The sequence below is a fragment of the Pogoniulus pusillus genome, chromosome 33 (genome assembly GCF_015220805.1).
Source record: "Pogoniulus pusillus isolate bPogPus1 chromosome 33, bPogPus1.pri, whole genome shotgun sequence".
In the NCBI taxonomy this organism is placed as follows: Eukaryota; Metazoa; Chordata; class Aves; order Piciformes; family Lybiidae; genus Pogoniulus; species Pogoniulus pusillus.
The window spans coordinates 2,653,406-2,666,761 of record NC_087296.1 but is presented as its reverse complement, the minus strand read 5'-3'; the positions used below and the strand labels follow the sequence as shown (position 1 = coordinate 2,666,761).

General features: G+C 46.5%; 1 protein-coding gene across 1 annotated transcript in view; it reads left to right on the top strand.

Moving 5' to 3' along the window:
• Positions 1-13,356, top strand: part of PREP (prolyl endopeptidase) — a 61,310-nt gene that overhangs the window by 36,283 nt on the left and 11,671 nt on the right. Inside the window, exon 11 of the mRNA XM_064170221.1 lies at positions 10,376-10,512. Coding sequence (XP_064026291.1) covers positions 10,376-10,512 — 137 coding nt within the window. The remainder of the gene's footprint in view (positions 1-10,375; positions 10,513-13,356) is intronic.

The following is a 13,356-nucleotide window of genomic DNA, read 5'->3' as shown; positions in this document are numbered from 1 at the left end:
GACAAGAGCTCAATGGAATTCCACTTTACTGAGGGTGAGAGTGCTTCCCTTAGCTCCTGGGTTGCAAGTCTCTGTGTGTGCTCTGAAGGAATTCCACCAAGTCTTGTCAGAAAGATTTGGAAATGCCACTACAAATAACTGGGGCAGACTCAGTCCTCAACCATCTTGCATTTTACAACAGCGTCTTCTCTGTTTTTTCCCCATGTTTACTCTATTATTTGATGTTTGTTTTGGCATCAAGCTGCTGCTTCTCCATATTTATGTATTTCTTCCACCAGGCAAATAGTGCAAAGTGGTTTAATTGCTTTCTGTGTAGGAGACTAGAAGTAGAATGCAGAATTTTTCTTTATAGACAAAGGTACAAGAAGATGCAGTGCCTAAAGTGGAACTTAAATAAGCTTAGCTTGGGAAAAGGAGAGATGACCTAAGAGGTAAAGTTAAGCAAGAGTGTGACAGCATGGCTTAGAGTCTGCCAGAGCAGATGAGGTGTTTTTCTTGATTTCTTCTTTCTAATTGTGGCTCTGCACATAGACAGTCGAGGTTCTCTGCAAGGCAGAGTGCATGAGGTGGTTGTAAACAGCTCCCAGCTGTTCGCCCCTTCAATCACATTCTGTGCTTCTGTGCTCCACAACCTCCCTGGGCAACCTGTGCCAGTGTCTCACAACCCTCACCTTAAAGAACCCTTTCCTAACATCAAATTATGATGATGATGATTATATGCTTCAAATATGTGGAGAAATCTCAGCTGAGCTGTGAGGGAGGCTGTTTGCCAGGCACAGCTTTGGGACTGTCTGCTTCCCTGTGTAGTAGCTCAGCCTGCCAGTGCTGCACAATTCTGCCAGGGTCCAGCCTGCCTTTACATTTGTGGGGTCCTGCTTGGACCTTTGATGATGCTTCTGCTTGGAGGAGGCAGTTTATCAAAGCCTGGGTGAAAGCCTCTGCAAAGCTCAGGGAACCAGGAAGGAAACTCAAAATTGGGAATGCAAGAGATATGCTGAGAACAGGCAGAAATTGCCAAACAGAGGAGGATGAGCAGCACTGCAGAACTGATTTCATGGTTTCAGTTTCCATCAGAATTTGCTAAGTAGTATAGAAAAACTTTGCTGACTCTGCCCTGATCTTTGTCCTTAAAAGGCAGCTCTCCTGCCAAGGCTCTTCCTTTTTTTGTCCTCATCTATCTGGAGAAACACCTACTAAGAGTAGCAATCTTCCAAGCTTTGTATAGCATACATGAAACTTTAATGAGTTCTTTAGCAGCCTTTGAACATAACTGAGTGCAGGAGAACTGAGCTGAAGTGGAAGGTGTCATCTGCCTGTGAAACCTGACTTGCTGGCAGCTGGAAAACACCACAGTGTTTGGGTTTTGCTCTTTCAGATCCACTCACAGCATTTCAGAGCTGCTGTGCAGTGTGAGTGTGGACTAGTGATAAAGTTTACAACGCTGTGTGTATTTATGGTAGAGCAGCTGCTTTGTGTGGTACCTGAGGTGAAGTTCTTCACTTGGCAGCCCAGAGAAAGGGCAGATTAGCCACTTTATCTTGCACTGAAGGGAGAGCTGTTTCAGCACACCTGACATTTACAGCAGGCTGAGAGCATGCCTGTAGGTGGTTGGCTCTGTGGAGCCCTGCAAGCCCACAGGCTGAGCAGTAGCTGGTGCATGTGCCCTTGCCTTGAAAGGCTCTGTGACCTTCAGGAAAAAGTCAGGCTGTTTGAGATGCTTGCCACACATCACAAATTCACCCTGGCTCCTTTTGCTCAATGACACATTAAGTTGGATTCATAACTTCCCCTGCCAAATGCTTCTTGAGATTTGGGGTTGCTTCCCTGTGAGCTTCCATCCATCACTGTGTCAGACTCCTTTGGGAAGTAGCCTGGGGGGAGTTTTGCAGGAGGCAAACACACTTTGGCAGGAACTTACAAATGACACTTGCCGTAAGCTGTTGGCTGCATAACTAACTGCTGCTTGAAATAAAAAGCCTTTATCTTCTCTTAACCAAGTTGCCAGCTAGGTTGGTATGTGCCTCTCCGTGTTAACACCTCCCAGCAACACTCAGCCCTGAGTAAGCAGCCTTCTTGCCTGGCTCACAACTCACCTACTTTTCAGCTGATAGGCAGGCTCCCAAGTGTTGGAATTGCAGCAATACAAAATGTTGTTTGGCTCCTTTTGCCATTCTTTGAATACCTTCCAGTGCTGCCCTTAAAATAATTTGCTGTGTGCCAGAAATAGAGGCTGCTATTGACAGACAGGCTTTGGATTAGCTCTGGCAGAAGAATGATAGCATTCACAACACAACAGGGTTTTACAACTTGGTGTGATTTAAAAGCAGCTGCTGTTTAGATATTGTTGCAGAGATGAAAGAAGGACAAGTCTTTAAGGAGGATTTTTTTAAGGCTAGGATGAATTTTCTCCTCTTTCTTTTGCAGGAATTTGTTTTATAGGCTGAGAACACTGAGGGTGTTTAGTCTCAAAGAGAAGACTGAGAGGGGACCTTACTGATGTTTATAAATGAAAGGTGTCAAGAAGGGCTCAGGCTCTATTTAATGGTATCCTGTGATAGGATAAAGGGCAGTGGATACAAACTGGAACCTAGGAAGTTCCACCTCGTTGTGAGGAAAAAATTCTTTGCTGTGAGAGCCCTGGAGCAGGCTGCCCAGAGACAATGTGGAGTGTCCTAAAGTGGAGTGTCCTCCCATGGAGAATGTCAAAACCCATATGGATGTGTTCCTGGACCTGTCCTAGGTCATCCTCTGTTGGAAGAGGGGTTGGACTTGGATCTTCAGAAGTCCCTTCCAACCCCTAACATTCTATGATTCAAAGTAATTTTCAGGAGCAATCTGATTTGTTTGATCTTTCACCCCCACCTTCAAGCCCTGATTTCAAGTTAGGAGTCCCTGAGAGGGAAAATTGGTCACTGTAAATCCTAGCAGAGCTCCACAGCACACAGTTTGGCACAGTGGTTAATCCTTGTTTCAGGAAAACACAACTCCGAGACCATGAGTCAGACCTGAGGGTGATTGGCAGAGCTGCGGGAGAAACTTGTGTGCAGCACCTGCGCGGTGCTATTCCTGGCTCTCCCCAGTGCTGGTGCTGCCATTCCACTGGATTCTCCCAGTGAAAAGGGACAGAGGGCAGCAGAGGAAAGCAGTGTCCTGTGAAAGCTCACCAGTGCAAGTATTAGCATTGTTTTATTTCTCAGTGTACTTACAGAGATGATCATCTTCTTTCTTTCCCTTATCTATGTGTGTATGAGTAGATCTCTGGGGTCTGGAGAGAAACTGAGTAGCTTGGAGTTGAGAAAAAGCACTCCCATGGCAGAGAAGAAAGGCATTTTTACAATGATTCTGAGCAGAAACAGAGTTCTCCCCTTTCCTCCACGGGACTAAGTTGTTTTGGCATCATTTTCTTCCCCCTCCTGAGAATTCAGCACAACCAAGATGGGATTGGGGTTTTTGTCTCTTTATTTCCTTGCCTCTAACAGCATTTGGAGTTTGAATCCTGCCTTCATGTCACAGAATGAAGGTAGAATTAATACTTGGGGCAGACAGATTGCTTGCTGTAGTTTGTTTCCATTTTATTCCTTTGATTTCCTTGTGGTTCCATATTGCAGTAAAGAAGAAAATGAAGAAAGGCTGAGGGGAGGAGGGAGTGTGAACAAACGACCTGGTTGAGGTGCTTGCCACACAGCATGGCACACACCAGCCCTCTTGCAGGGGGAAATGGAGCTATGAGCTGCTTCCCTCAGAGCTCTTAGGCAGAAGACTGAAGTCCTCAGCCCTGCTCTCTGCCTGTGCTTTGGCACCAAGACAGCAGTCTCTCTCTGGAGGACATCAACAAAATCACAGTGACAACTGTGGCAGTGCTGGCTGCTTGCCTATGTGACTTTAGCATCTCACACCCTTGGCATCTGGTTGTAGCACACACCACTTTAATCTGCCATTACCTCTTCTAATTGCAAGGTAGTGAAGAAGCACTAACTGGAGATGTGGCCCTCTCAGTTTAAGGTCCTGCATTGCTTGGAAGCAAAGAGGCTGGGTAAGAAATGGTGCCTGTTTGCAGCCACTCTCTATTTTAAGGGGTAAATTGTCAGCATGAAGTACTTCATGTCTAGGGGAGTATCAAGTGAAGTATTTCCTGTAATGACCTTACATGCTCTTGAGCTTTGAAATCCTTATGCCTGAGTGAGCAGGGGAGTGGCAGTTGGCTCTCCACCCATTCTATTTAAGCAGTCCCATTCAATGCACTTAAGATAATTCAGACCAGCATTTCTTACAAACAATAACAGGCCCTGAGCATCCCAAGCAGAAAACAGATCTCTCAGTTCCAAGTAAGAAGATGAAGTTCCAGGACTTTGCATTGCTTTCTGCACCCATCCAGTGAAAACCCTGGTTTAGTGGCCAGATGTCAGGGGTTGATTTGTCCCTTTCTTGCACAGCTGAGGACATGGGGAGCTTTTGTTCAACAGAATGCAGAACAGTGGCCATGTGGTTTGGGATGGAGGAGTGCAGAGAGCACTTGGGAAGAATTAGCACAATAGCAGAACATAGAGCTGGGGGGGGAACAATACCCAGTACCAGGCTCAGTGTCCATTTGGATCGTCACATAGGCTTTGTGAGCCTTTAACATTAGATTGGTTATTCCTGTTAAGTGTGCAGGGAACTGAAAAATCATAGAATCAACCAGGTTGGAAGAGACCTCCAAGCTCAGCCAGTCCAAGCTAGCACCCAGCCCTGGCCAGTCAACCAGACCATGGCACCAAGTGCCCCAGACAGGCTTGGCTTCAGCACCTCCAGGGATGGCAACTCCACCACCTCCCTGGGCAGCCCATTCCAATGCCAATCACTCTCTCTGACAACAACTTCCTCCTAACATCCAGCCTAGACCTCCCCTGGCACAGCTTGAGACTGTGTCCCCTTCTTCTGTTGCTGCTTGCCTGGCAGCAGAGCCCAACCCCACCTGGCTACAACCTCCTTTCAGGTAGCTGCAGACAGCAATGAGCTCTGCCCTGAGCCTCCTCTGCTGCAGGCTGCACACCCCCAGCTCCCTCAGCCTCTCCTCACAGGGCTGTGCTCCAGGCCCCTCCCCAGCCTTGCTGCCCTTCTCTGGACACCTTCCAGCACCTCGGCATTTCTCTTGAATTGAGGGGCCCAGAACTGGACACAGCTTCTTAAAATGTAAAGTTGTGGAACCTTCATGCTCAAGATACTACAAAAGATGTTCATTTGTTTTAAGCCTGTGAGAGAAGGCTTAGAACTGAAACTCGATGGGAAATATTCATATGCCTTGCTCTGTAGGGCATTTGTTTGAGCTCACAGTGGTTTGGTTTCCACTCTTCTAGTGAATGGAGATCTAATTTGGCATACTTGATCCCAAGTTTATCCTAGGCTCCATTATTTTGTTTTCCCTGAGAATTTCTTAGAACCCAATGTGAAATGACATGGATTAAATCAGAGCTGTGACCAATAAACATAGTGCAGAGAGAGGACAAATTAAACACCAGGAGTTCTGATGAACACACGTGAGTGGGAACCTTCAGGAGACTTTGCTCCTGTCCACCCTCACCAGAAGCAGTAAAAAGACCCCACAAAATATTCAGGCATTCTGAAAGGATGTCAGTTTTTCCAGGGAGAAGGCAGGCAGGCAGCAGTTCACTTTCTCCCCAGGAAATAGCAGTTTCTGCTGTGGTTTTGGAGGCTCTCTGAACATTCAGCTCTGTTTTCTTCTCGCCTTCCCCTCCCTTCTCCCACCACCCTGGGAGATAGCTCCCTGCAGCCATTTGCAGCTAGGCAGCTGAAGTTAGTAAAGAGGCATTTCTTCTAAAAGACCATCTCCTGGCACTCTGCCTCTGTCAGCATGAGGCTGCTTTTTGTCCCAGTGGGTGATGAAGCAATTTCTCCTAAAAGGCTTCCTGCTCATTTCCATCGTGCTTGTGCAGATGTCCCTGGTAGATGTTCTTCTCGCTGGCTTTTACCTGCACGAATCTGAGTTACTTTGGCCCCTGTCCAGTTTTATATTAAGCAGCTTTGCAGCCCACACAAAATTGCTTTGAAGCTAATTTAAGAAGCTTAAAGAAGATTGATGAGGATTCCCCTCTGCAGAAAGGAAACCTCAGATCCCGTGGCTTTGCCGGCCTGTAGTGAGAGCTGTTGATAGCTGCTGGCTTGTTCTTTACACAGGGGTACAAAACCTGGTGGTCAGCAAGAGCTGCTTTTGCAGGTGGCCCTTGGCTGTGGCTACTGGTGGTCTTCTGCTTGGCTCCAAGCCCTTGCTGCAGTACATAAAGCATTTTGCTGCTTGTGTGCTGTGCAGCCTTCAGCCCCAGGCTAGTATCAGGGTTTTGTAAGTTGGAGATGGTGAGAGATCGAATGGGCTGTGGAAGGAAGGGATGATGCTCTTTGAGCTGATGAGCTTTCTTCTGCCCTAGCGTCTCAAGGAGAAGGTTTCCCCATGCCTGCCAGTGCCGAGGTGTTGAGACTTGCTGGTGTGAGGGCAGGGTCTTTGTGGCTTGCCTTTCTGAAGCCCTGAGCAGCAGCTCTGAGGATTTGTCAGTGGGAGGTGTTGCCATAGCACTGTTCAGCCTTGGGCACCGTTGTCTTTGTACCTGAATTCAGGTTTCTATTCCCTGCTGTGTAAGAAAGCTTTCTCCAGGAGTTACTCCCTGAAGTTTACTCTTCCAGACATCTGTCAGAACGAGCTGAGTTGGATTTTCCCAATGGTGAGCCTCTAGCAAAGTATTTGCATGGTAAACGAGTGTGAGGTTGGGTAATTCACTACAAATCCTGTATGCTTTTCCTCCCCAGATCTCAAACCAGAAATGCTACTGTAACTGTGATGAAAAATCTTCCATCTTGCACTTCATGAAGGAAACATTTTATTTGAAACTAGAGGCCTGATAGCAGCTCCAAGAAATAGAAACTGGAGTAGTTATTCCCTTTTATAGGCTGCTCAACACTGTGCATCCATCTTTGTGCCAGTGGGTGCCGGGACTGGGTGGGACGTTGGGCATCTCCAGTGATGCCTCCAATGATGTGGCAGTGGAATTGCAGCAGCCTTGCAAGAAGGCCCTTAGAATCACAGAGTCCTAGGATTGTGTCAGTTGGAAAAGACCTTCAGGATTGTCCAAGTCCAACCATTACCTGGCTAAGCAATGTGGTGCTAAACCACGTCCCTCAGCACCACTTCTCTGCCTCTTTGCAACACCTCCAGGAATGAGGATCCAATCAACTTTCTGGGGAGCCTGTTCCAGCCCTTGAGAACCCTTTTACAGGCTCACAGATTGCACTGGGTTGTCAGGCACCCTCCAAAGTCATCTTGTCCATCCATTTTGCAGTCAGCAGAGACACCTCCAACTAGAGCCAGCCTCCAAGGGCCACATTAAGTCTAGTCTGAAATGTCCCTAGGGACACATCCCTGGGCAACATGTTCCAGTGTTTTACCACTCTCACTGTGAAGAACTTCCTTCCAGGGAAAAAGTTTCTTCTGATATCCATCCTAAACCTCCCCTGGTGCAGCTCCAGGCCATTTCCTCTCATCCTTCTTGCCTAGAAGCAGAAACAGTTGCTAAGTTTCACAATTGCTCCATCCTTGTTTTGTTTCAAACTCAAAGGAATCGCTTCAGTAAAACTACTTAGCAGACATTGGAACAAAGCTCACAAAGGCATTGTCTTCGTGTAATTAAGCCTAAATCGCTGAACATGCCTTTTTAATCAGCACTCCAGCATGATTTCTATGCCTTTTTAGTTGCTCATTGTAAAGTTCCTCAGTGTTTCCCCCAGTGGATGTCAATCTAACGCCAAGGGTAAGCCTTACCTGCTTTTGATCAGGCACACATGGCAAGAATTGCTATCTCTGGTATGTGCTACCTAATCTTGAAAGAGAGCTTGAGAGAGCCATTTTTAGCAACACTAGGAGCTTGCTAAGAATAATACAGCTGTGTGCACTGAAGAGGAGTGACTGAGACTGCTGTTCGCCTAGCTTGTGCAGCCTAACCTTCGTGTGCCTTCTAGTAAGGAGTAAAGCTGGGAACAGGGTTGCGTTCTCCCTGGGTCCTAAGAAGAGGAATGGGAGCTATAAAATTATGCCTCAGGTTCTGGAATCTGTATTGGAAGTGATTCTTTCTGGCTCTGCCATGTGGCAGATAGGAACAGCAGTGTGAGACAAAGTCTCAGCTCCTGCAGGGCTGCTGTGCTGCTCCCAGGTTAGCAGGAAGGGCTGCAGGCAGCAGCAGTGTGCCCTGTTAACCACACAGCTCTGCTGCTGCATTCCTAGAGGCTGAAAGTGCTTATTTTTAGGGTATGCCTCCTTGAATGGTGGGGTTCAGCATTCATAACCATGTGTCTGAAGCTTTGTTCTCCATCCTTTTCCATCTCAAATCTTTGTCCTTCTCTTCCATGTGCTAATGGCATTAGTAGGATGAGTCTGTTTGAAAGTATTTGAGCAATGAGCAATAGAACATGACCAGTACAAGTGGATCACTCCTGTCTGATAAAGCAGTAGACAGTAGTACCCTTTTATGAGCATTTACTGCTGTAAAAGCTGACAGCTTCTAAAATCAGGCATCAAACACCACCTTGGGAAATTCTTTTTAGGGCTTGCTCTTTCCAGTTTACCTTAATCTTTGAGATAGATCTGCAGCCCTTTATTGGTTATATGAATAAACCATTGGGCTTGCTTCAGAGGTATCCCCTAGTTTAAAGGTGAGATGAATCAGTTGTTGAAAGTGGCCTTGTTTGGAGGAGCTTAAACAGCTTCACCTATCTCTGTGTCTCACTGAATTTCCAGCCCCCCTCACGTTTGCTAATTTTGGAAGGAGAGGTGATCATTATTTTAGCAAAGATAGCAGTGCAAACTCTTACACTGCAAGTTCCACCTGGACCTGCACCTCTTGTGTGGAGCTTTCACCTAGTGGTTTGTTATTGAATCTTAACTGGTGATGGTAACAGAGTCACAGAATGCACTGGGTTGGAAGGAACCCTCCAAGGTCATCTTGTCCAACCCCCCTGCAGGCAGCAGGGACACCTCCATCTACATCAGGCTGCCCAGGGCCATGTCATGTCTTGAATGTCTCCAGGGATGAGCTTTCAGCCACATCCCCAAGCAGCCTGTTGCAGTGTTTCACCACTCTCTTTGTGCAGAACTTCCTCCTGATACCCAGCCTAAATCTCCCCTGCTCCACTTTCAAACCGTTGTCCCTTGTCCTGTCATTATAATCCCTTCTACAAAGCCCTTCTGAAGTCAATTTTCTGGGAGTTGTTTTAGCATCAACTGTAACAGAAAGAACCTCTTGTTCAGAAAGAAGCAGTAATGGCAGCCTTGAATCACCTGGCAAGGTTTGTCCAGCATCAGAAAGCTGCTGGAGATGTGGGAGGGCCAAGTGCTCACTTGGTGTGCCAGCAAGAACAGAAGCTGAAGGATGGCATCGTAGAGAAGAGCATTTGCAGCTCCTCAGCAGCAGCCTCAGCAACTCTCCTGTCCATCAGATGTTTCATTTTACGGAGTTCAGCTAAATACTTAAATGAAAACTCCTCATGTTCTGCTGCAGTGAGTTCTGCAGAGGAACTGTTTCAAAGGCCTGCAGTGACAGGGTGAGGGGCAGTGGTCTGAAACGAGAGAAGAGGGAATCTAGTTTGGATGCTAGCAACAAGTGTTGGGGTGTTGGAACACTGCACAGATTGTCCAGGGAGGTAGCTGAGGCCTCATCCCTGGAGATACTCACAGATGGACTGGATAAGACTCTGAGCAACCTGATCTAGTAGAGGATGTCTCTGCCCATGGCAAGAGGGTTGGAACTAGATGATTTTTAAGGTACTCCCAACCTAAACCATTCTATGAATCTATGAACTGCAAAATACTGACTTGGATCTGGATTGGTATCTCCAGCTTTTGATGAAGCCTTTGGAGGTCGATGTGGCTTCTTTTGCTGTTTTCTCAGGTTCCATTAGCATTGATTTAACTCAAATGAAATGTGATGATTTTGTTTTCCACGAGGCATGTGGCTTTCCATGTTTCACATTACAGGCAGTGCTCAGAATAAACATCTTGCACAGGTTCATGTTACTGGGGAGGTTCAGCTGTACCTCTAAAAATAGGATGGCCCATGCAGTTCTTGTGTTTCCACACCACCAGCCTTCCCTTGCAGAGATGTGTCTTGGGTTTGCAGCATTTTCTTCACTTCCTTGTCTGTAGAGTTGATTGGTAACACACAGAAATGATTCTGTCAGACCCTTTGTGTTGTCTCATTTTGTTACATTCCCCAGAGCTGGTGATGACCATCACTGCACCTGACCTGGGCATGATAGCAGTGATCACCTCAGATTATTAACACCACTTGTGGAGAGTTAAGACCAGCATTTCAGTTTTCTTTTTCTCTTGCCCTAGGTTTTCTACCCTAGCAAAGATGGTACTAAGATCCCAATGTTTATTATTCACAAGAAAGGAATTAAACTGGATGGCTCTCATCCTGCCTTCTTGTATGGATATGGAGGCTTCAACATATCAATTACACCAAGCTACAGGTAAGCAGGCTGGTTGATATCTTCTGAAGCATCTAGTACTAAAAACTCTTCACAGACTGAAGGCAGAGTGGGCCATAGAGCTGAGAAAGTGATGCATTTAAGGTCCCTGAGAAACAAGTTGGGGGCCATAAGGACTGCACATCAGTGTCCAGGCATCATTTGTCTGTTTTGTTAGCTCTGAATTGAAGGGATTTGCCTGGGGTCACAGAAGAAATCTGTCAGAGCAAGGAAATGCTGCACTCTTCTTTGGATTACACCATGACCTCTTCCTGCTCTGTCACTGAGCTTGACAGAAAAGCACATGGACATATATTAAAGTAGGATTTGAGTCCTTTGTTGAGCTAATAACATGGGAAGCTTTCCTTTTTTACAAGCTACACAACTACCTCTGCCTAGAAAGTAAAATATTTCTTGAAATGATTGTAAATACTTAACATTTGGCTGCATTTCCATCTTAGACTTTTGAGGAGGTTACTTCAGAAGCAAAATCCTGCCCCTATGATGAGGGCAGAGGAAAGATGACTATGCCTTGAGGTGCACATAATACAGCCTCTGCATATGCAAAGCATTGTAAACCAAAAATGCTGTGTGCCAGACGAGCTTTGCAGCCCTCAAAAGCCATCAGCTTGATTCAGTAGATGATCATGTCCAGAGAAGGGCCACGAGGATGCTCAGAGGCTGCAGCTGTGAGCACAGACGGCAAGAGTTGGGGCTGTGCAGTCTGCACAAGAGGAGGCTCCCAGGTGACCTTGTGGCCTGCCAGCATCTGAAGGGGGCTCCAAAAAAGCTGGGGAGGGACTTTTTAGGCTGTCAGGGAGTGCCAGGACTGGGGGGAATGGAGCAAAGCTGGAGGTGGGGAGAGTGAGGCTGGAAGTGAGGAGGAAGTTGTTGAGCATGAGAGTGGTGAGAGGCTGGAATGGGTTGCCCAGGGAGGTGGTTGAGGCCCCATGGCTGGAGGTGTTTGAGACCAGGCTGGATGAGGCTGTGTGCAACCTGATCTAAGGTAGAGTGTCCCTGCCCATGGCAGGTTGGAACTAGATGAGCCTTGTGTTCCCTTCCAACCCTGCCTGATTCTATGATCTCTCTAAAGAAAAGGCTTTTCTTCAGCAAGGGAGTCTGAATCGTCTTGGCAGGAGGCAGTGGTTGTCTGCTGGAAGTAAAAAATACTCCTCCTAGGTGAGGCAGGGGAAAACAGGAATGGAGAGGGCTGAATGGAGAGCAGTTTCTCAGCTGTTAGGAGAACACAAAGCCAATCCATTACAAAACAATCCTATTAAGTTTAGGTGCTCCCAGCCTTGCTCTCGAGTCAGCACATTTCAGGACCCGTTGTAATGCTTTCCCGGGTCACTGTTGATTGGATTTCTAAATGACATTTACAGTTCCTCATCCTTCCTGGCAAATCTCTTGTCTAACAATGGGCTTTTCATCTTGTGTTCTCTGATTATCTGACAGCTTTTTTTATCTGCCTTGTAAAGCTACACTTTTTAATTTCCTGTGTGTTTGGGTTGGTTTTTTTTTGAGAGAGACACAATTACATAATCAGAACAGGTTTTAAATCCCTTTTTAGAGTAGACTCGGGCATTCATTTATTGCAGTTTGTTGTAGATGCTGAAAACTGGGATAAAACTTAAGCATGTTTTCTTTTCTTGAGGTAAATAAGGTAGAATTTCACACGCTGCAGAGCTGGCTGCTGGCAAAAAGGAGAAGGTATCTCCAAGTGCCTCCTCCTGCCTCCCACCCATTGAGCTGGGTGCTTGCTGGAGCCTTTTCTAAGCTGATTTACACTGCAAGAATGGCAGAAAATGATCCAAACAGAAGAGAGTTGGTGGGCTTTTGCCCTTTGTCTCTGGAGATCCCTTCCAACCCCTTAGCATTCTGTGATTTGGCAAGTTAAAAATTGACTCTTGTAGGAGTCCAGCACACAGCAGCAAGAGGATGCAGATGATAGTCAGAAGAGAGGAAGGCAGGAGGTAGGGAAAGTGACCTGTGTCTTCCTGAAGCCCATGAAATAAAACAAGAACAGAAATCTGCAACACTGTCTTAAAAATAAATGCAGAGAGGACAATCAGTCAGCTCCAGCTCAAAAGTGCTTTATCCCACTGGCAGTGTAAATCAACCACCATCAGCCACTCCTCCTGCTCAGTCTCTCCTGTAATATCATTCCAGCCCCTTTCAGCCTTCCTGAAAGTAAAATAAGGAAAACCAAAGCCTTCAAATGCATCTTTATGGTTAATAACCTGAGAATTGTTGCTCAGTGAGGAAGCAGGCAGCCCAGGAGATTATGGCAGAGGATTTATGCCAGAGAGGCATCATCTTCCCTGCTCACCTGGCAGATTCAAGCAGTGTTTGACTGCATCCCTGTTGCTACCTAGTGCAGTATTCCACAGGGAGTTCCCAGCTCCAAGTGCTTTCCAGCCCCAGCCCAACACCACCATTTGATCGTTTTTTTGGGTGTAGATGACAACAGTGTTAGAAAGCAGCCACAGGATGGTCAAGACTGAGCTTTTCTACATCACTCACCTGATCCTGAGGCTGTGGAAATGCAGTCATGATTTCCCTGGGGGCTAAAAAGCAAATACAAACAAAACCAACACAAAACCTCCCCAAACAAACATGAAAAAAAAAAGCCAACAAACCCCAAAACCCCAAAGAAAACCAAACAGGAAAACCAGCCAAGCAAGAACCAAATAAGCAAGCACACCAAAACCCCTCCAAGAAGCAAGCAAGCCAGCCACACAAGAGTATAAACAGACCTCATCTTTCATCTGAGCTTCAGGCTCTTGCAGCTTTCCCCAAAGCCCTGCATCCTCTCCTTCCCAGTGCTTTGTCTCTGTCCTTTATTCC